The sequence below is a fragment of the Chiloscyllium plagiosum genome, unplaced genomic scaffold (assembly GCF_037043375.1).
Source record: "Chiloscyllium plagiosum isolate Xiang-an unplaced genomic scaffold, Cpla_swu_hap1 HiC_scaffold_34, whole genome shotgun sequence".
Lineage (NCBI taxonomy): Eukaryota > Metazoa > Chordata > Chondrichthyes > Orectolobiformes > Hemiscylliidae > Chiloscyllium > Chiloscyllium plagiosum.
This window is the reverse complement of record NW_028270172.1, coordinates 8047856-8065051: the sequence shown is the minus strand read 5'-3', so window position 1 is coordinate 8065051 and position 17196 is coordinate 8047856. Positions and strand designations below refer to the sequence as shown.

At 41.8% G+C, this 17196-nt stretch overlaps 1 protein-coding gene across 8 annotated transcripts in view; it reads right to left on the bottom strand.

Annotated features, from left to right (window-relative positions):
- LOC122564560 (cadherin-6-like) overlaps nucleotides 1-17196 on the bottom strand; it is a 225666-nt gene that overhangs the window by 119487 nt on the left and 88983 nt on the right. For all 8 annotated transcript variants that reach the window (XM_043719632.2, XM_087978477.1, XM_043719629.2 and 5 more), the window contains exon 4: nucleotides 3316-3435. In XM_043719632.2, the coding sequence (XP_043575567.2) occupies nucleotides 3316-3435 (120 nt within the window). The remainder of the gene's footprint in view (nucleotides 1-3315; nucleotides 3436-17196) is intronic.

The following is a 17196-nucleotide window of genomic DNA, read 5'->3' as shown; positions in this document are numbered from 1 at the left end:
TTTAGAACCAAATCCCCACATTCTGGAACATCCCTTGCCATCTCCTATTTTTAAGATGTTTCTTAAATCATCTCTCTCAGATGGAACATCAGGCCAGCAATTCTAATATCACCTTTTGTAATTCAATGTCAAACCTCATCTGATAATGTTTCTGTGAAGTGCCTGAAAATGTTTGACTCTGTTAATTAGGTGCCATATGAATGTATTGCTGTTGCGCACAGTAGTTCAAAATAAGTCAAAGCAAACTGCTGAGGAATATAGAGTCTTATAGGCCAGGCTATATCTATAATTGAGTAGTGCAGATAACTAATATTTGATTAGGCTAGTTTCTCCTGCAATTTTTGAAACCAAGTCGAGCCATGAATTTAAACATTGCCTCCCAAAAACACCGATACGTAAAGACTTTGAGAATATATTGAATTTTCTAAGTACAAGTAAATGAAATTGAGTTTTGATCAGGTTTATACATCCATATCTCAAGTAAAACATAGAAACAGGAGTAGGCTATTCAGCCCCTTGAGCCTATCCACCTATTGAGCCTATTCAATTAGATCATGGCTGATCTGTGGCTTAACTCCATATACCTTTCTTTGGCCCATATCCCTTTGCTGAACAAAAAAAATCTATCTCAGATTTAAAATTACCACTTGATCCAGATTCCATGTCATTTGTGGAAGAGAGCTCCAAACATCTACCATCCTTTGTGTGTGGAAACATTTCCTCCCATCTCTCCTGAATGGTTTGGCTCTAATTCTCAGACTATGCTTTCAAATCCCCAACTAGTGGAAGCATTTATCTTTATCTACCCTGTCATTTCCTTCAATCAGATCACTCCTTAACCTTCTAAATGGTAGAGACAATAGGCCTGATTGGCATAATCTTTCCTCATAACCCCTGAATGCTGGTTTCATTCTTGTAATCCTGCATTGTACTCCCTCCAAGGCCAATAAATCCTTCCTAATGTGTGGTGCCCAGATGTGCTCTTAGTACTTCATTTACATGTACCATGTGTGAATGTTGGTAGATTTCAAGACAAGGTGAAGGTGACCATTGCATAAGCTGAAAGTGGGAGAAATTGAGGACTGCAGATGCTGGAGATCAGAGCCAAAACATGTGGCACTGGAAAAGTACAGCTGATCAGGCAGCATCCAAGGAGCAGGAGCATTTTGAGCATAAACCCTTCATCAGGAATATGCTGGAAGTGGCTGACTGGATTGATCCTAGTCTCTCTATTCCCTTTGGATTTCATGTTGCATGTCTAGAATTTTAGCTTCATTTTCAGACATTGTTTATTATTAATAGCTTAAAAGATTGCCTGCCTTTCTGTGGAAACCCATAATCTTCAGTATCAAATGTAAATCGTTGTTTAATCTCTTCATCACTAATATTTGATGAAGTGAGCAACGGCGGGAGTTACAAAACAGCTCGTCATGCTGTAACCCAAAAGTCCCCGAGCAATCACATTACAGCTGTGCAAAAGCACCATTTCTCTGTTCCATTCAGGTTAATCCAGCGTATTTTGTGCATAAAATCCCATTAGTGTTGGGATATTTGAGGCAGCTCAATTACTAAAAGATTAGACTTGTACAGTGCGGTATACCAGATCTCATACTGCAGAGGTCTGCACCGTTATATTGTCAGACATGTAATGTCCTGAATAATTGAAAGGTGATGCTGGTCAAAAGCAGATCATCAATCCCTTGTGAGTTCTGACATTTCAAATATACAGGCCACACTGTGGGAAAGGTGACATTGGGAAGTGATATATCCACAAAGAAGGCAAAGTCCATTTGTACAGAAGCCATATTCCATTTACATGGCTCGTTTATCTATCTGAAATATTGACAGATTCCTCCATCACTAAAATAACCTGCCCTGTTCTCAAATGCCAGCTTTTCGATCACCACCTCAACTTGTGCTGTTATTTTTACAATGAGACGCACTGGTTACATGATAATGATTTTTGCAGAGATGGGTCCATGATGAGGCATACAGTAACCAATGAGACACACCTCCTACACGCTGTCAAATGTCCATGCATCACGATAACTTTACTAGACAATACTGGATTGAATGGGTGAGTTGCCTTATGAGGAAAGGAAGGACAGGCTTGGCTCATATCCACTGGAGTTTAGTAGAATAAGAGGTGACTTGGTTGAAAGAAACAAGATTGTGAGTGTAAAATAAAAACAACGAACTGTGGATGCTGGAAATTAAAAACAAAAATCAGAAGATGCTGGAGAAACTCAGCAGATCTGGCAGCATCAGTGGAGAGAGAAACAGTGAATGCTTCATGTCCAGTGACTCTTCTTCAGAGTCTTCTTGAGTTCTGGTGAAGGGTCACTGGACTTGAAATTTTAATTCTGCTTTTTCTCCGTCAATGATGCCTGACCTGCTGCGTTTTTCCAGCAATTTCTGACGTTGTTTAAGATCCTGTTTAAGAGGTTTACGTAATCACTTTATTCCAAGAAGCATAAGTGATAGCCCTGAGAGTGAGGTTACCTGATTTGGCCAGTGTTCAGGGATAGGGGGGAGTGACTGTACATAAGGTGGGTAAGGGGGAGCCAGGAGCATGGGCATAAGAGCCTGAGTCATTGCAATTGTCAAATAGAGTTGAGTTTTTTCTCCACTTGACTGGGTGAAAGTGAAATTTAGAGTGGATAAGTTAACTGAGCAGGACACCCTGGTGGAGGAAGTAATACAATTGAGGGGAGCTGAAAGGGATCTGGTCGTAATTGGGAACAGAATAGTGAGGGGGAATTCGCACTGGAATCTGCAACAAAACGTGTGAGTCCAGATGGGGTCATTTTCAATCAATGCCTGGGTTCAGGGTATCTGCTCTGGGCTGGGGAAAAACTGTCAATGGAAGAGGAAGGATCTAGCTATTGTGGTCCACACAGATTCTGATGACATACAAACAACTGAGGAAATTTGAAAGGCTCAGGGCTAAATTTATAAGAACTTTAAAGGTATTAATCTCTGGAACACTACCATAGCCATATGCAAAGGGGGATTTTTTTTGAGACATGAACTTGTCTCAAAATCTGTACCATTGGAATGGTCTACATGTGAGCAGCTTAACTAGACAAGTCAAGGGGGGGGGGGGGGTCATGCTGGGGTCAATGTAACAAATCAAGGAGGAGAGTCAAGAACAGAATGTTATTATGGGAATGTAAGGTCAGAGAATAGCAGGAAGGGATAGAGAAAAAAGTTCTAAGAAAACACCAACAGTCAAGGCTAGATATTACAAAGACATCAAAAAGGCAAATACTTCCAAGATAATTCAATAAACTTCAGTTTGAAGAAGTGTCTGACCTGTGTCCGATTCCACTGAGAAGTAAGGCTGTCCTTGTAAGATGCTGTATGCCACCCGGGCACTGTACCCATAGGTAGGGTCATCAGCATCAGTAGCAATCACTTGAATTACAGACGTACCTGGAACATACATAAACAGATTAAAGCAGTTCAGCAAGACCTTTTTTTCTGAAAAAAAAACATTGTCATCAGTGCAAACCTTTCCCAAATTTCAAGTATTTTGTCTGATAGGTTTGGCAATAATGAGTTTTTTCTGAATGTACCGGACAGTAACTTAATCAGTTCATCTCAAACCTTTTCCCATTGTGACCCCAATTTGAGGCTTGAAAATCGAGATGACCATTCAGTGAAAAACAAGGAACGATGGTTCCCATGTACAGTCTCCATCAGAATACCTCAATTGGAGTTGACTTCCCAACTAATCAGCACTCTTGCAGTACAAATTGTTTGTCCCTTTGAAATTTAGCATTCTTATATAGCTCTAGATGGGTGTAAAGTTTTCCCAGGATATCTCACTTTTAGCTGTATTGATGTGAAGTATTGTTTAAAACACACAAAGTCAAAATTCTTCATCTTACACTTGTTAGAGCAGGTATACAAGAAACTTCCAAAAGGATAACCAATTTATATAGCAAAAGAGATGCTGATCTGTTGGATTGTGGTTGACATGAAGATGTTTCAGGAACTATTCACTCACAATCTGACGGAAAAGGAATTATTACAGTGAAGAAGGAGGCCATTCAGCCCATCCTCATTAAGTTGTATCAATACCTGGTGCCAATCTCCGGCTTTCCCTCTCCTACCCTTACACATTATTTTTACCTAAACAATCATCAATACACTCAAGAATACTCAAATGAACCTGCCCCATTCCATTTCTACGCAATGCATGCTATCGGCTAACTGTTCACAGTATGAAAACGGTTTATGTCCTCACATCACTCTTGCTTCTTTTGCAGATCATTTTAAATATGTGCTCCCTCATTTTTGTTCATTTTACAAGTGGGAACAATTTCTTCCTATTCAGCCTGCTCATGATTTTGAAAATAATTGTTCCTGGGGATTTCCTGTTGCCAGGTTCCTGACTCTGAGATAGGATTTGCATTGACTGTTGGATCAGCTCAGCTGAATCGTTGTAAACAGATGAAGAGGGTATCACATCACAACTTCACAATTCTCACCCGTACAGAAGGTGATGCTGGTCTTCAGTAGGAACACAAAATGGGTGATAGTGACTCATATCCCCATTCCATTGGGGAAGGGAAATCAGATGAGGCGCTATTTCTGCAATCAGTCACCATATGAACTAACTAGATTCATGCACAGAAATCAGACAAGGCAGGATGCAGACAAAACTGCACAAGCTTATCTTTACTGACAACAGAAAACTCGCCAAGTCTTTGAAATTTGCAAGTTCCTACTCCAGCTGTCAATGTGAAGGACCACATTACCAAATGTCTATAGCATGTTCCACAGCTCTCTCTGCCTCTCTTTCTCTCTCTCAATTCAGTGCTACTCTGAATCACTCTGTTTCTGCAATTTTCATGATTCAGGTCTTTTTCTTTCTCTCTCTCTCTCTCTCTCTCTCTCTCTCTAGAGCTCTCTAGAGCTCTCTGTATCTCAGGCCACTGCCTTTCTGTATCTCATTAGCCTTTTGATCTCTTTGTAGTGCACATGGATTGATGCTTTCTCTAAGTGGGCCTGTTTTCAGTTGACTGATCCACAGATGGTGGGGGGTTAGTGATGCTAGTGTTCCTAGCATTTCCAGGTCATGTATTCCTGGCTGCTTCATAAACACTTTAATCCAGTCTGGAGACAGAAGAAATCATCTAGAAATCAGACCAGGTGCAACGCTAATTCAGAAGGAAACACCAGTAAAACTTGTGAATGCTGCATACTGGACCAATTTGTCATGTGTATTGCAGAACAGTGTTCCAGTATGACTAAGCATTAATTTTATTTTACTGTATTTTTTCCACCTGGACTGACCCACATCTGCGATTCCACATATGTAACAGCACCTCTCCCATGACAGTTCTTAACACTGGTGCCTGGAAAGGCTGTATACTCAGCTCCTTACTATACTCCCTGTCACATTCATGACTGTGTGGCCAAACTCCATCTACAAGTTCGCTAGCGACACCACCGTCATAGGCTGGATCTCAAACAATGACATGACAGAATTCAGGAAAGTGAGAGAGTGCTTGGTGATGTGGAATAAAGTTAACAATCTCTCCCTCAACACCAGCAAAATGAAAAAGCTGGTCATCGACTTCAGGAAGCAGATTGGAGGGCACGCCCCCTATCTGTATCAATGGTTCTGAGGTGGAGATGGCCAAGAGTGCCAAATTCCTAGGTGTGACGATCACCAACAATCTGTCCTGGTCCACCCACATTCATGTGATGGTCAAGAAAGCACAACAATGCCTCAACTTCCTCAGGAAGCTCAGGAAATTCAGCATGCCCATAAAGTCTCTTACCAATTTTACGGATGTACTATAGAAAGCATTCAATCTGGGTGTAACACGGCCTGGTATGGCAACTGCTATGCCCAGGGCTGTAAGAAACTACAGAAACTTGTGAACATAGGCCAAACCATCACGCAAGCCAAGCCTCCATCCATTGACTCCATCTATACTTCCCACATGTATCAACATATTCAAGAACAGCTTCTTCCCTGCTGTTATTAGGCTGCTGAAATGGAGCTCTCAACTTTCAAATTTATCTTGATCTCATTCTTTCTGCACCTTCTCTGCAGCTGTAACATTGTATTCCTCACTTTGTTCTATCACCCAACACACTTTATATTCGCCTGTACTGCATGCAAAACAAAACGTTTCACTGCACCTAGGCACATGTTACAACAATAAATCAAATTGAATAAAATCAAATATATAGAGCATGGCACCACTCGTGTTGGTAACAAAGCTAGATTTCCCTCAGTTAATCTGAGCACTCAGTTAATCCTTACAATACCAGGGATTTGTCACAAAAATAACCAAAGTCAAGCTAAGCACATAAATCGAATTGCCCTCCCAAAATACCTTGATGGCTTCTTTCTCAACAGTTAACACTTTTAATATCCTGCAAAAGATTTATAGCTTAATAGAGACAATAAAGCTGTGTATGACATAATAATACTGTATATTGTTTGCTCAGACAGTTTCATTGATAGTTTAATAGGAAGGGATTGAAGATGTATTTGAACCCATTCATGGAATGTGGATACAGCTGACGAGGCTACAATAAAGCCCTTCACTTGAGAGATGGTGGCGCGCTTTCTTCTTCATAAACTGCTACAACATACATACAACGCTGACAGGGTGACTGTCAGATACTGCACAGTACCTTCATAAAAGCTTGAAAGTGAGCAAGATACGATAAAGAAGTCAGACACCACACATAGCAATAAGAAGCAACCTCCATCATAGTTTTCTTAAACTTGTCAAAAAGTTAAATCTATGACTTCAAGTGTGTTCTTTTAGTTTGAGCTTAAACACTGTTAGGAAGGGTTTTCTATGAGATTTGACCACTCAATAATGAACCAATGGTAATAATAGTTCCATGTGTGAGCAGGGCAAGACAATGTTAGTGATGTATCAAATGCCTTTGTCCTTTTAAATGGTAGAGGCTATAAGAGGAAGGTGCTATTGAAGGAGCCTTGGCAAGTCACTGTAGTGCAACCTGTAGATAGTACACACTATTGCCACTGTGCGACAGTGCTGGATGGAGAGGATGCTCGTGGTTGCGATGTTAATCAAGTGGGTTTAATTGTCCTAGATGATGTAAGGCTTCTCGAGTATTGTTGCCATGCAGGTGAGTAGGGAATGTTCCATTACCCTCCTGACTGTGCCTTGTGGACAGGCTTTGGGGAGTCAGGAGATGGATGATTCATCATAGAATTCACAAACTCTGATGGTCATTGTAGCCATAGTGTTTTGATTAATTTATCAAGCCTGCAGGATGTTGATATCATGACCAATACTCTGACGCTGTAAGGAGAGGAAAGAATGACAGCCTGAGCATGTGCAACATCAAATTATTTCCAAAATGCAGAATATACAATTAATGTCTTACCTGGTGTTACCTCAGATGCCTTCTTTCTGTGTAATATTTTAAAAACTACATTAAGAATGCACTTTCTAATTTTCTTTCTCCAAGTAAACTATACCTTTCAATTATTATACTGCATAAAACTGTTTGAGCTTTACATTAGAAAAAACTCTTTAGTCTGGAGAGTGGTAGATTATGGACCAGTCTATAACAGGGAGTGTGTGATATAAAAATCATTGATGTATTCTGTTTAAGCAGAGATTCCTCATACATGCTCAGGCCAAAAGTCTGTGTTTCTTTTAAAACAAATATATTGACAAATATAAATGATGATAAAGTTATAGGTTCCAACCTTCCAGCAGAGTCCTGTCACATGACTATTGAAGTCACAGTTACAGCGCAGCTTGTCTCATCAATATATTGCAAATATTTAACTTTATCTCTACATATTTAATGGGAACCACAGGAATGAAAAGGGAGTCGAGGGTTACAATAACAGATTTAGATGAGACATTTTGGGAGGAGGCTCAAATGGGGCGCATAAACATGGGCATGGGTTATTTGGGCTGAATGGCCTGTTTCTGTCACATGCATCCCAGACAAAATCAAGACAAACTGCATCTATTCTTTGTTCAACACTGACCTCCCCCTCCCCCCCCCCCCCCCCTCGACTGTTTGCAGAGTACAGAAACAGAGACAGGAATAAAGAAACTGCAGAGAGCACATGTACGGAAGAAAATATCAGACACTATATCCATCATTTCTGTAACTTCTTTCAAAACCTCAGGACAACTCAACATGATCAAAGTTTGAAGTGTAGCCACTGGGGGATAATGTTGGATGCACACAGCTCCCACAAACATCAAAGTGACAACTGATTGGGAGAGTCGTTACCATGGAGAATGCACAACCTAGATGTTATAACTGACAGATAACTGCCAAGAATAGTTTAAAATTTAACCAGTCAGGATCCATTTACCAACCAATCAGCCCTGTCATTCAGTACAATATCAGTTTTGTATTGACTTTGGTATTTCTTGTGAATTGCTGCAAAGGATGCAAGATGAACAGTTTTGAGAAGTTTGTCTTCTTTCAACAATATTCAGGTTTTTTTTAACTACCAAACAACTATTAGAAGTTATTGATAGACTCTTGAAGTTTCCAGAACTTTTGGATGTATCAATTAGACATAAGCAGACATACATAAGCTCACTTGTGTTTCCTCATTGTCGTAGGGGGGATCTGTGAAGTGAACAAACGTACAACGAAAAGCTGTAAGGGAAAGGATGTTCCTACAAGTGACCAACAAAAGAATAGGCAGTGATGTCGGTCGGATGACCATCGTTGTTGTAAAGAAATTAGGAATTAGGCAGATAATCATGCCAATCTGAGACCTATCATGTGTTGTTTCTGTGTTGGCAAATCAATGAGAGTTCAGAGATTCTGCCCCTTCATGGGAGAGTCTAGGACCAGAGGGCATCCCCTCAGTGTAGAGAGGCACCAATTTAAGACTGAGATGAGGAGGAATTCCTTCTCTCAGAATACTGTGAGTCTTTGGAACTCCTTGCCACAGAGAGCAGAGGGGACAGAGTCCTTGTGTATATTTAAGGCCGAGATAGAGAGATTCTTGATCAGTCGAGAAATCAAAGGTTATGGGGTAAAGGCCATAAAGTGGACTTGAGGAATGTCAGATCAGGCATGATCCTATTGATGGCTGAGTAGGCTCATGGGGCTGAATAGACTATTTCTGTTCCTTTTTCTGATGGTTTTACGCCTTAAGGTTTTATGCAATGGATTATGATCCAATGTGCAGTAGCAAGAAGAGAATGCAGAAGAACAGCTTCAGTCAAAAAGACCAGAAATCAGTCAGCTAGGAGCCATGAACTGGTCTACCAATGTCAGCTGACTGATCCACTGCCGATATTCATTACTATTCTTTCTAACTTGTTGTAATAATATTGTGAAAAAAAACGTACACCTGGAGTGATCTTGTGGTTAAGTAATGCTGAAGGGCCTTTTAGAATGGGGTGTATAATTGAAACTCATGCAAGCCTTGCAACTAAAGTGAAATTGAACTCTCCAGATCTTACACCTGAGATTCTGAAAGGCTTTGTGAATAACAGCCTTTCTTTCTGTAAACCTCCTTCTACACAACATAGCTCTGCCCAAACCTTCGCAAAAACGTCTCCACCAGTGTCCTGTTACCGATACACCTCCTTTGGCCACTTTGGGATCTTGGAGAAAGTGAGGACTGCAGATGCTGGAGAGTCAGAGTTGAGCAGTGTGGTGCTGGAAAAGCACATAAGATCAGGCAACATCTGAGGAGCTTATGCCTGAAACGTTGATTCTCCTGCTCCTCGGATGCTGCCTGACCTCTTGTGCTTTTTCCAGGGCCACACTTTTCCAGTTTGGAACCTCACTGATTGAAAGATGGTTGCATGTAGGCACCACCAGAGGGCAAGTTTTTGTAATGCCTCTACTATCAAATAGTCTGTTCGCAAAGGCAGCTTACAGCGGCAGAGTGGAGAATGGGAAGCGAGATCACAGAGTGACACTTGGTACTAACTGGGAATGGATCCGCAGTGTCCCTTTTGTCTCAGTGATACGCCATCAATTCAGAACGCGTTCTCTGCTGAAACCCCATTGATAACTCAAGCAAAGTAGCCTTTGATTCTACTTGACAGGCTTTATAGGCAAAAAAAGCACATGATTTATAACACATAATCATGTCCTGTGTTGTTTCGATTTTTGCTTACTTTGTTGATTTGTGCAATTTGATGCTAATAAGTGAGGACCAGAGTATTGACGCTCACCATTGTCAAGCTGAATGTTGACATTTTTTTATATAAGTTCTCTATTCTTTCTCAGCAGGGATGATAAATGTACTCTTACACTAGCAAGACCTCGCACACTCAAGCTGAAGCTGACGAGCAGTTGCTTCAATAGCAAATAGAATCTGAATCCTGGCACGAGCATTCTTAGACAATGGTCTGCAAATCAGCAGCAAGACAATGAAATGAAGAGGTTTGAGATCCATTTATAACAGCTGAAACTTGCTTATACCTGGCACATTGTTACATTACCTTGAGATCTGTTTGTAGCATTGTTGCTATTATCACCATAGTCTGGAGCACTGTATTCTGTAGCAATGTGTATAACTGCTCTTAGGTTTTATGCTGTCACATCACAGCTTTTTCTAATGCTATTAAATGCTTCAAGGTTCAGTACCTGGGATGCCATGATGTGGAGGTTCTGGTGTTCGACTGGAATGGGCAAAGTCAAAGGTCACACAATCTTTTGGAGCTTTTGCAGTGCACCCGAAGAATGGACTACACTCCAAAAGCTTGGGTGATTTCAAATAAACCTGTTGGATTGTAAGCTGGTGGGGTGTGACTTCTGACAGTATCTGGGATGGTCTTGTGTTAAAACTGTGAGAAATGAAAGGTCACCAGCCTGACTCAGTGACCCTGAGTTGGGAGGTCACAAGACCTCATGGCCTCCAAAAGCTTTCCGCCTTCTGAAGATGTCTGCCTGGAGCTCACTCATCTACAATCCAGCTGTGGCCCAGCCATTTGATACTCTATGGGGGTGAGGGGGTTCCATGGTTCAAGGTGAGATATCCCCTTCCTCCTGCTCATGCCAGGGAGGAGATCCTGGCCTTCGGCAGCTGCCAGTCAAACTGTTTGGCGGCTGATTCTCAGATCGAGCAGTGGCTGCTGGTGGTACCATCGGCGATTCCTCCAAAGAAGAGGATGTCATGGTGGGTGGCCTGTTTGGAAGATTTTGATGTTTCAGCAGTACACACCTGGCAGCTTGCGACAACAGTGTGAAGGAAGGGGGAGGAAATGGGGTGAGGTAGGGGGCTTTGGTATGCATTTCAGAGGCTGGTGTTGGCGGGGGAGGGGGGTGTTGGGAAGGCAGATAGTTTGGTTAAAACAGTGGGTATGTAATTAAAGGGGCTGGCTCCAGGGAGCATGAGAAATCCCGACAGAGAATTCCTATTCCCCCAGTGACCCCCACATTAGCTCGCCCAGTAAACGTTGCCAGGCTACCGGCTTGACCTGGTTCCCCCCTCCCCACCAGGGTAAAAGAACTGTGGAGGTGAAGAGGACAATTAATGGCCATTTGCCATATGCTGCATAGCACACCCAAACCTAACCTTCAAACGTGCTGGGATCTGCATAGTCTAGTTTGGAGTGGTGCTGGAAAAGCACAGCAGGTCAGGCAGCATCCAAGGAGCAGGAAAATCAATGTTCTGGGCAAAAGCCCTTCATCAGGAATCTGCATAACCTAATGTCCTGTTTCTCTCCCAATAGAAGCTGTCTGATGAAGAATATCCAACATTTTCTGCTTTTGTTTAGTAAAGCTGCAACAGAGTATTTGACAGTAACAGTAGGATGAATTGTTTCCTTTTGTGCTGTATTACTTTTCTTTGCATTTATGGGATATGGGTATCGCTGGCTGGGCAAATATCTATTTACTGTCCCTTGTCATCCTTGAGAAGGGTGAGCTGCCTTCTTGAACCCCTGCAGTCCATGTGCTGTAGATAAACCCACAATGCCCTTAGGGAGGGAATTCAGGATTTTGACCCAACAACACTGATGGAACAGAGATATATTTCCAAGACAGGATGGTGAGTGGCTTGGACTGGAACGTACAGGGGGTGGTGTTCCTATGTATCTGCTGCCTTTGTCTTCGAGATGGAAGTGGCCTTGGGTTTTGAAGGTGCTGTGTAAGATGTTTCAGAGCTGAAATGTCTGACCTTCAACAAATACAACAATCCTCCTTTGTGCCAGATATAATGCCAACCAGCAGAGAGCTTTTTCCTGCTGGTTCCCATTGATTCCGGTTTAGCTAGGGATGCCATCCTTGATCAAATGCTGCCTTGATGCCAGTTAATGCTGAGCTTCTGTTAGACAGCTGTTCACACCTCAGCCTGAGTATTGTGGGCGCCACCCCATTGCAAAGATGTGAGTACGTTGGAGACAGCGCGGAAAGATTTACAAGAATAGTTCAAGAAATGAAACACCTCACATGATGGAGACATCAGGAGTGTCCTCCTTGAGGAGCAGAAGGCTAAGGAAAGATCAGATAGAAGTTTCCAAAATCTTGACCACTCTTTACAGAGTGCATTGGAAAAAAATTTATTTCTGATCCTAAAATAATCAAATCAACAAGAAATAAGAAAGAAACCTTTCAAACAGGTGGCTCGGGTCTGGAAGGCACTGCCTGGAAATGTGGTGGAGACATGATCAATTGAGGCATTCAAGAGGGGCACGGGTTACAGAGAAAAGGCAGGAAGGCGTCACCTTCTCACGCTTGTGCTCAATGCCGTGTTAATAAAGCCTAGGATACACTGTGATTTAGCAACTGCTCTCTCCACTTGTTCTACCCTTTCCAATGATCTATGTACATATATACACAGATCTCTCTCCTCCAATACATCCTTTAAAATTATAGCCCTTAATGTATTTATTGTATATTTTATGTTGTGTGTTATAGTCAAACTTCATGTCCACGTGCATTGTCAGGAAATACATTGTTTGAGTTTTACATTCTCTCTAATACAAAGATCATTCTGTTAAAAATTACCAAACAATGTGTCCAACTATGTTAGATTCCTTTCAAGCTGGTCTGGATGCCTCTTGTCACCCTCGGTATTATTCGTTTCTCCATCACCATGGTGGAATCCTTTGCTAAGTACTTTAAGAAGAGTTGACATAATCTTATAAACCTTGTAATCAAATCCCAGGTCAGCAATCTCTCAGCAGCCTGAACTGAGTCATCCTTGACAATCAAAGACCTTCGCCTGCCTTTCTGCTCTTCTGCTTTATGGCTTGTTCCTTATCTTGCTTCATTCTAACAGGAGGTCAGTTAGCTCAGTTGACTGGTCAGCTGGTTCGTGATGCATGGCATGGGTGAGGTTACCATAGACGACTGCCCTTCACAATCTCTCCCCTCGCCTGAGGCATGGTGACCCTCAGGTTAATTCATCATCAGTTATTTCTTGCTAATGAGAGAGTAGTCTTATAGTCTGGTAGGACTATGGCAACTTTACCTTTAGCATTCCAATGCTAGGGAATAGCCTTTCAGTTTATGTGTCCCAATGACTCAGAATTCTCTAATAAACCAATTCACTTCATAATCTCTTTGCTGAATTTCAGTGGCATGGTGGCTCAGTGGTTAGCACTGCTGCCTCACAGCACAAGGGTCCCAGGATCGATTCCAGCCTTGGGTGACTGTCTGTGTGGAGTTTGCATGTTCTCCCCACGTCTGGTTGGTTTCCTCTGGGTGCTCCGGTTTCTTCCCACATTCCAAAAGATGTGCAGGTCAGGTGAATTGGCCATGCTAAATTGCCCATAGTGTTAGGTGCATTAGTCAGAACGGGGGTGGGGGTGTGTTGGTGTGGACTTGTTGGGCCGAAGGACCTGTTTCCACACTGCGGGGAATCTAGTCAGAATTTCCCTTGATAGTGATGTTGACTTAACTGTGAATGCTGCACCATTTCATCCTCATAGAGTCCTTACTGTAAGGAAACAGGCATTTTGGTCCAACAAGTCCACACCGGCCTTCCAAAGAGTAACCCACCCCGACCCAGTCCCCTACCCTATTACGTGACACTTATCCCTGACTAATGCACCTAACCACCTGAACACTAATGGGCAATTTAGCATGGCTAATTCATCCAACTTGCACATTTTTGGATTATGGGAGGGAACCAGAGCAGCCGGAGGAAACCCACGCAGACACGGGAAGAATGCGCAAACTCCACACAGACAGTCACCTAAGGCTAGAATTGAACCTAGGTCCCTGACGTTGTAAGGTAGCAAAGTGCTAACCACTGAGCCACCATGCCACCACCACGTTCTTCGCCCTGATGAAGATTTCCCAAGCATTGCTTCCCTACAAAGAGAAATAAACCTGTACATGTTGCATTTCTTTCTTGTTAACTAAAATAGTAGGAGTACACCATTCAGCTCATCCAGTCTGCTCCAATTTCATAGCTGATCTTAAACTCTACTTTCCTGCCCTATATCCAGATACCATTGTACTGTCTGACTTCATCTGTGTTTAAATATACTAGCCTGGTAACTGATCCTTGCACATCACTTGATTGCTTTAATCTGTGGAGTATAATGTGGTTCATTCTACAGAGAGTTATTGTACGAGCTTTAAGAAATTTAAAGTTCTGCAAATGAACTGTTTGGATTTAGATTAAGAGTCACCATTAAATTGTTCTTCCATGAATCAGATACCTCTGGATAGTATTGATAAGTTAGATTGGATACACACTTACTGAGCTCAACACCATCTTTGATTCTCTGAATGACCAGGTATCTCAATCTCAATCTCATTTATTTTTAACATAAATAGAATTAATGATAGTTGTCTCTTCCCGAGGATGGGGAATTTCAAGACATTTTTAAGGTGAGGGGGAGAGATTTAAAAATGACACGAGGGATTGTGTGTGGAATGAACTTCCTGAAGAAATGGTGGATGTGGGTATAATTACAATATTTAAAAGACATTTGGATAAGATGCAATGGAAAGGTTTGGAAGGATATGAGCCAGAAGCAGGCCATGTGGGACTAGTTTAGTTTGGGATTATGTTTGGCATGGACTGGTTGAACTGAAGGGTCTGTTTCCATGCCGTTTGATCCTATGACTCTGTGACATTAACAACTGCCACAACTCTCTGGAGATAGAGAATCCAAAGATTTGTAACTCACCAAATGAAGACATTTCTTTTTTTCAGTTCTCAATGACCCATATTGTGAAATTGTGTCTCAAGTTTTATATGACTTGATTTGATTCAATTTATTATTGTCACATGTACCAAAATACAGTGAAAAATATTGTTTTGCGTGCTAACCAGACAAATCATACCTTACCTAAGCATAATAGAACAGAAGGCAAAATATAGTGTTACAGCTACAGAGAAGGTGCAGGGAAAGATCAACTCGAATTTAAGGGAAGTCCATTCATAATTCTGATAACAGCGGGGAAGAAGTTGTTCTTAAATCTATTGGTATATGTTTTCAAACTTTTGCATCTTCTGCCCAATGGAATAGAACATAACCGAGGTAGGAGGGGTCTTTGACAATGGCTGCTTTCCCAAGGCAGTGGGAAGTGTAGACGAAGTCAATGGATGGGAGGCTGTTTTCATGAAGGACTGGGCTGGGTTCCCAACTTTCTGTTATATTTTGCAGTCTTGGGCAGAGCAGATGCTGTACCAAGCTGTGATGCATCTGGGAATAGTACTTTCTATGGGGCATCTATAAAAATTGGTAAGTGTATTTGTGGATATGCTGAACTTCCTTCGCCTTCAGAGGAAGTAGAGCCATTGTTGTGCTTTCTTGACTGTAGTGTCGACGCGAATGGACCAGGACAGATTGTTGATGATACTTACTCCTAACAACTTGAAGTTCTCGGCCATCTCCACCTCAGCACCATTGATACAAACAGGGGCGTGTCCTCCACTCTGCTTCCTGAAGTTGATGACCAGCTCCTTCGTTTTGCTGTCATTGAGGGAGAGATTGTCGTCTTTTCACCATGCCATTAAGCTGTCTCTACCCTGTACTCTGTCTCGTCGTTGTTTGAGATCTGACCCATTACAGCAAATTTGTAAATGAAGTTAGAGCTGACTTTGGCTGTGAGTGTATAAGGAATATAGTAAGGGGCTGGGTAGCTGGGCATGGGTGTTCAGGACTATCATGGAGGAGGCACTGTCGCTATCCTTATTGATTGCAATCTGAGGTCAGGATGTTGAGGATCCAGTTGCAGAGGGGGGAGCAGAGTTCTAGATCTCTGAGTTTGGAGTTGAGTTTGGTTGGAATTATGGTATTGAAGTCAGGGCTAACATCAATAAATAGGGCACTGACATAGTAAACTTGTTATCCAAAAGATCTAGGGATGAATGTAGGGCCAGGGAGATGGCACCTGACATGGACTTATTGTGATGGAAGGTGATTTGTAGTGGATCAGGATAATCCATGAGGATGGAGTTGTTGTGTACCAGTCTGGACTCTCCAGACAGGCAATTGCCTCTCAGGATTCACCTTGTCAAGTCCACTTGAAGATTTTATTCCTCTTACTTCTCCACCCTCCAAACCTTCTGCATTTATTCTACTCAATGCGATAGAATACCATTTTCCTTAGAGATTGCTTTCACCAAACAAATGAATCTCATTTATCATTCAACAGAAAGATTGTGGAACACCAGGCTTCTACTGATAGCGATTGTATGATTTTGTTTTCACAATTTGCTCTCTTGTCAGTCATAAAACATTGCACACTATTTTAAAGAGTAGGCGAGTTATCCTCAATATCCTGGACAATATTTATCCCTTGATCAACGTCACAAAAATAAATGATTAATTCATCATCACATTGTTGTTTGGGGGGTCTTGCTGTGGTCCCAGTAATTCCTTTATCACAAAACTTTGAAAGTACTTCACTGACTGTAACACAGTTTGGTACATTCTGAGGTGGTTAAAGATGCAAATATAAATGCAAACCTTTCCCCCTTTTCAAATGAATAATGCATTTGAGTACTTCCCATTGAGTGGGATTGGCTTAGTGCTGATCACCAATTCCTACAGATTGGAAACAGTATTGGGGCAAACTGAAATGGTGCACTGGAATGCTATTCTGAGGTTAGGGTAGCACATGAAGATGCACAATAGAAAGTTTTATTGCATTCTGGGGACTATCAACATTATTCTGATATATCTGAACATGAAGTCTTTGTTAGAATGGACGCATTGAGTGGGAAATAGATTTATTTCTGATGAAAATGGTTCCATCAAACAGTTTATAACATTGCTA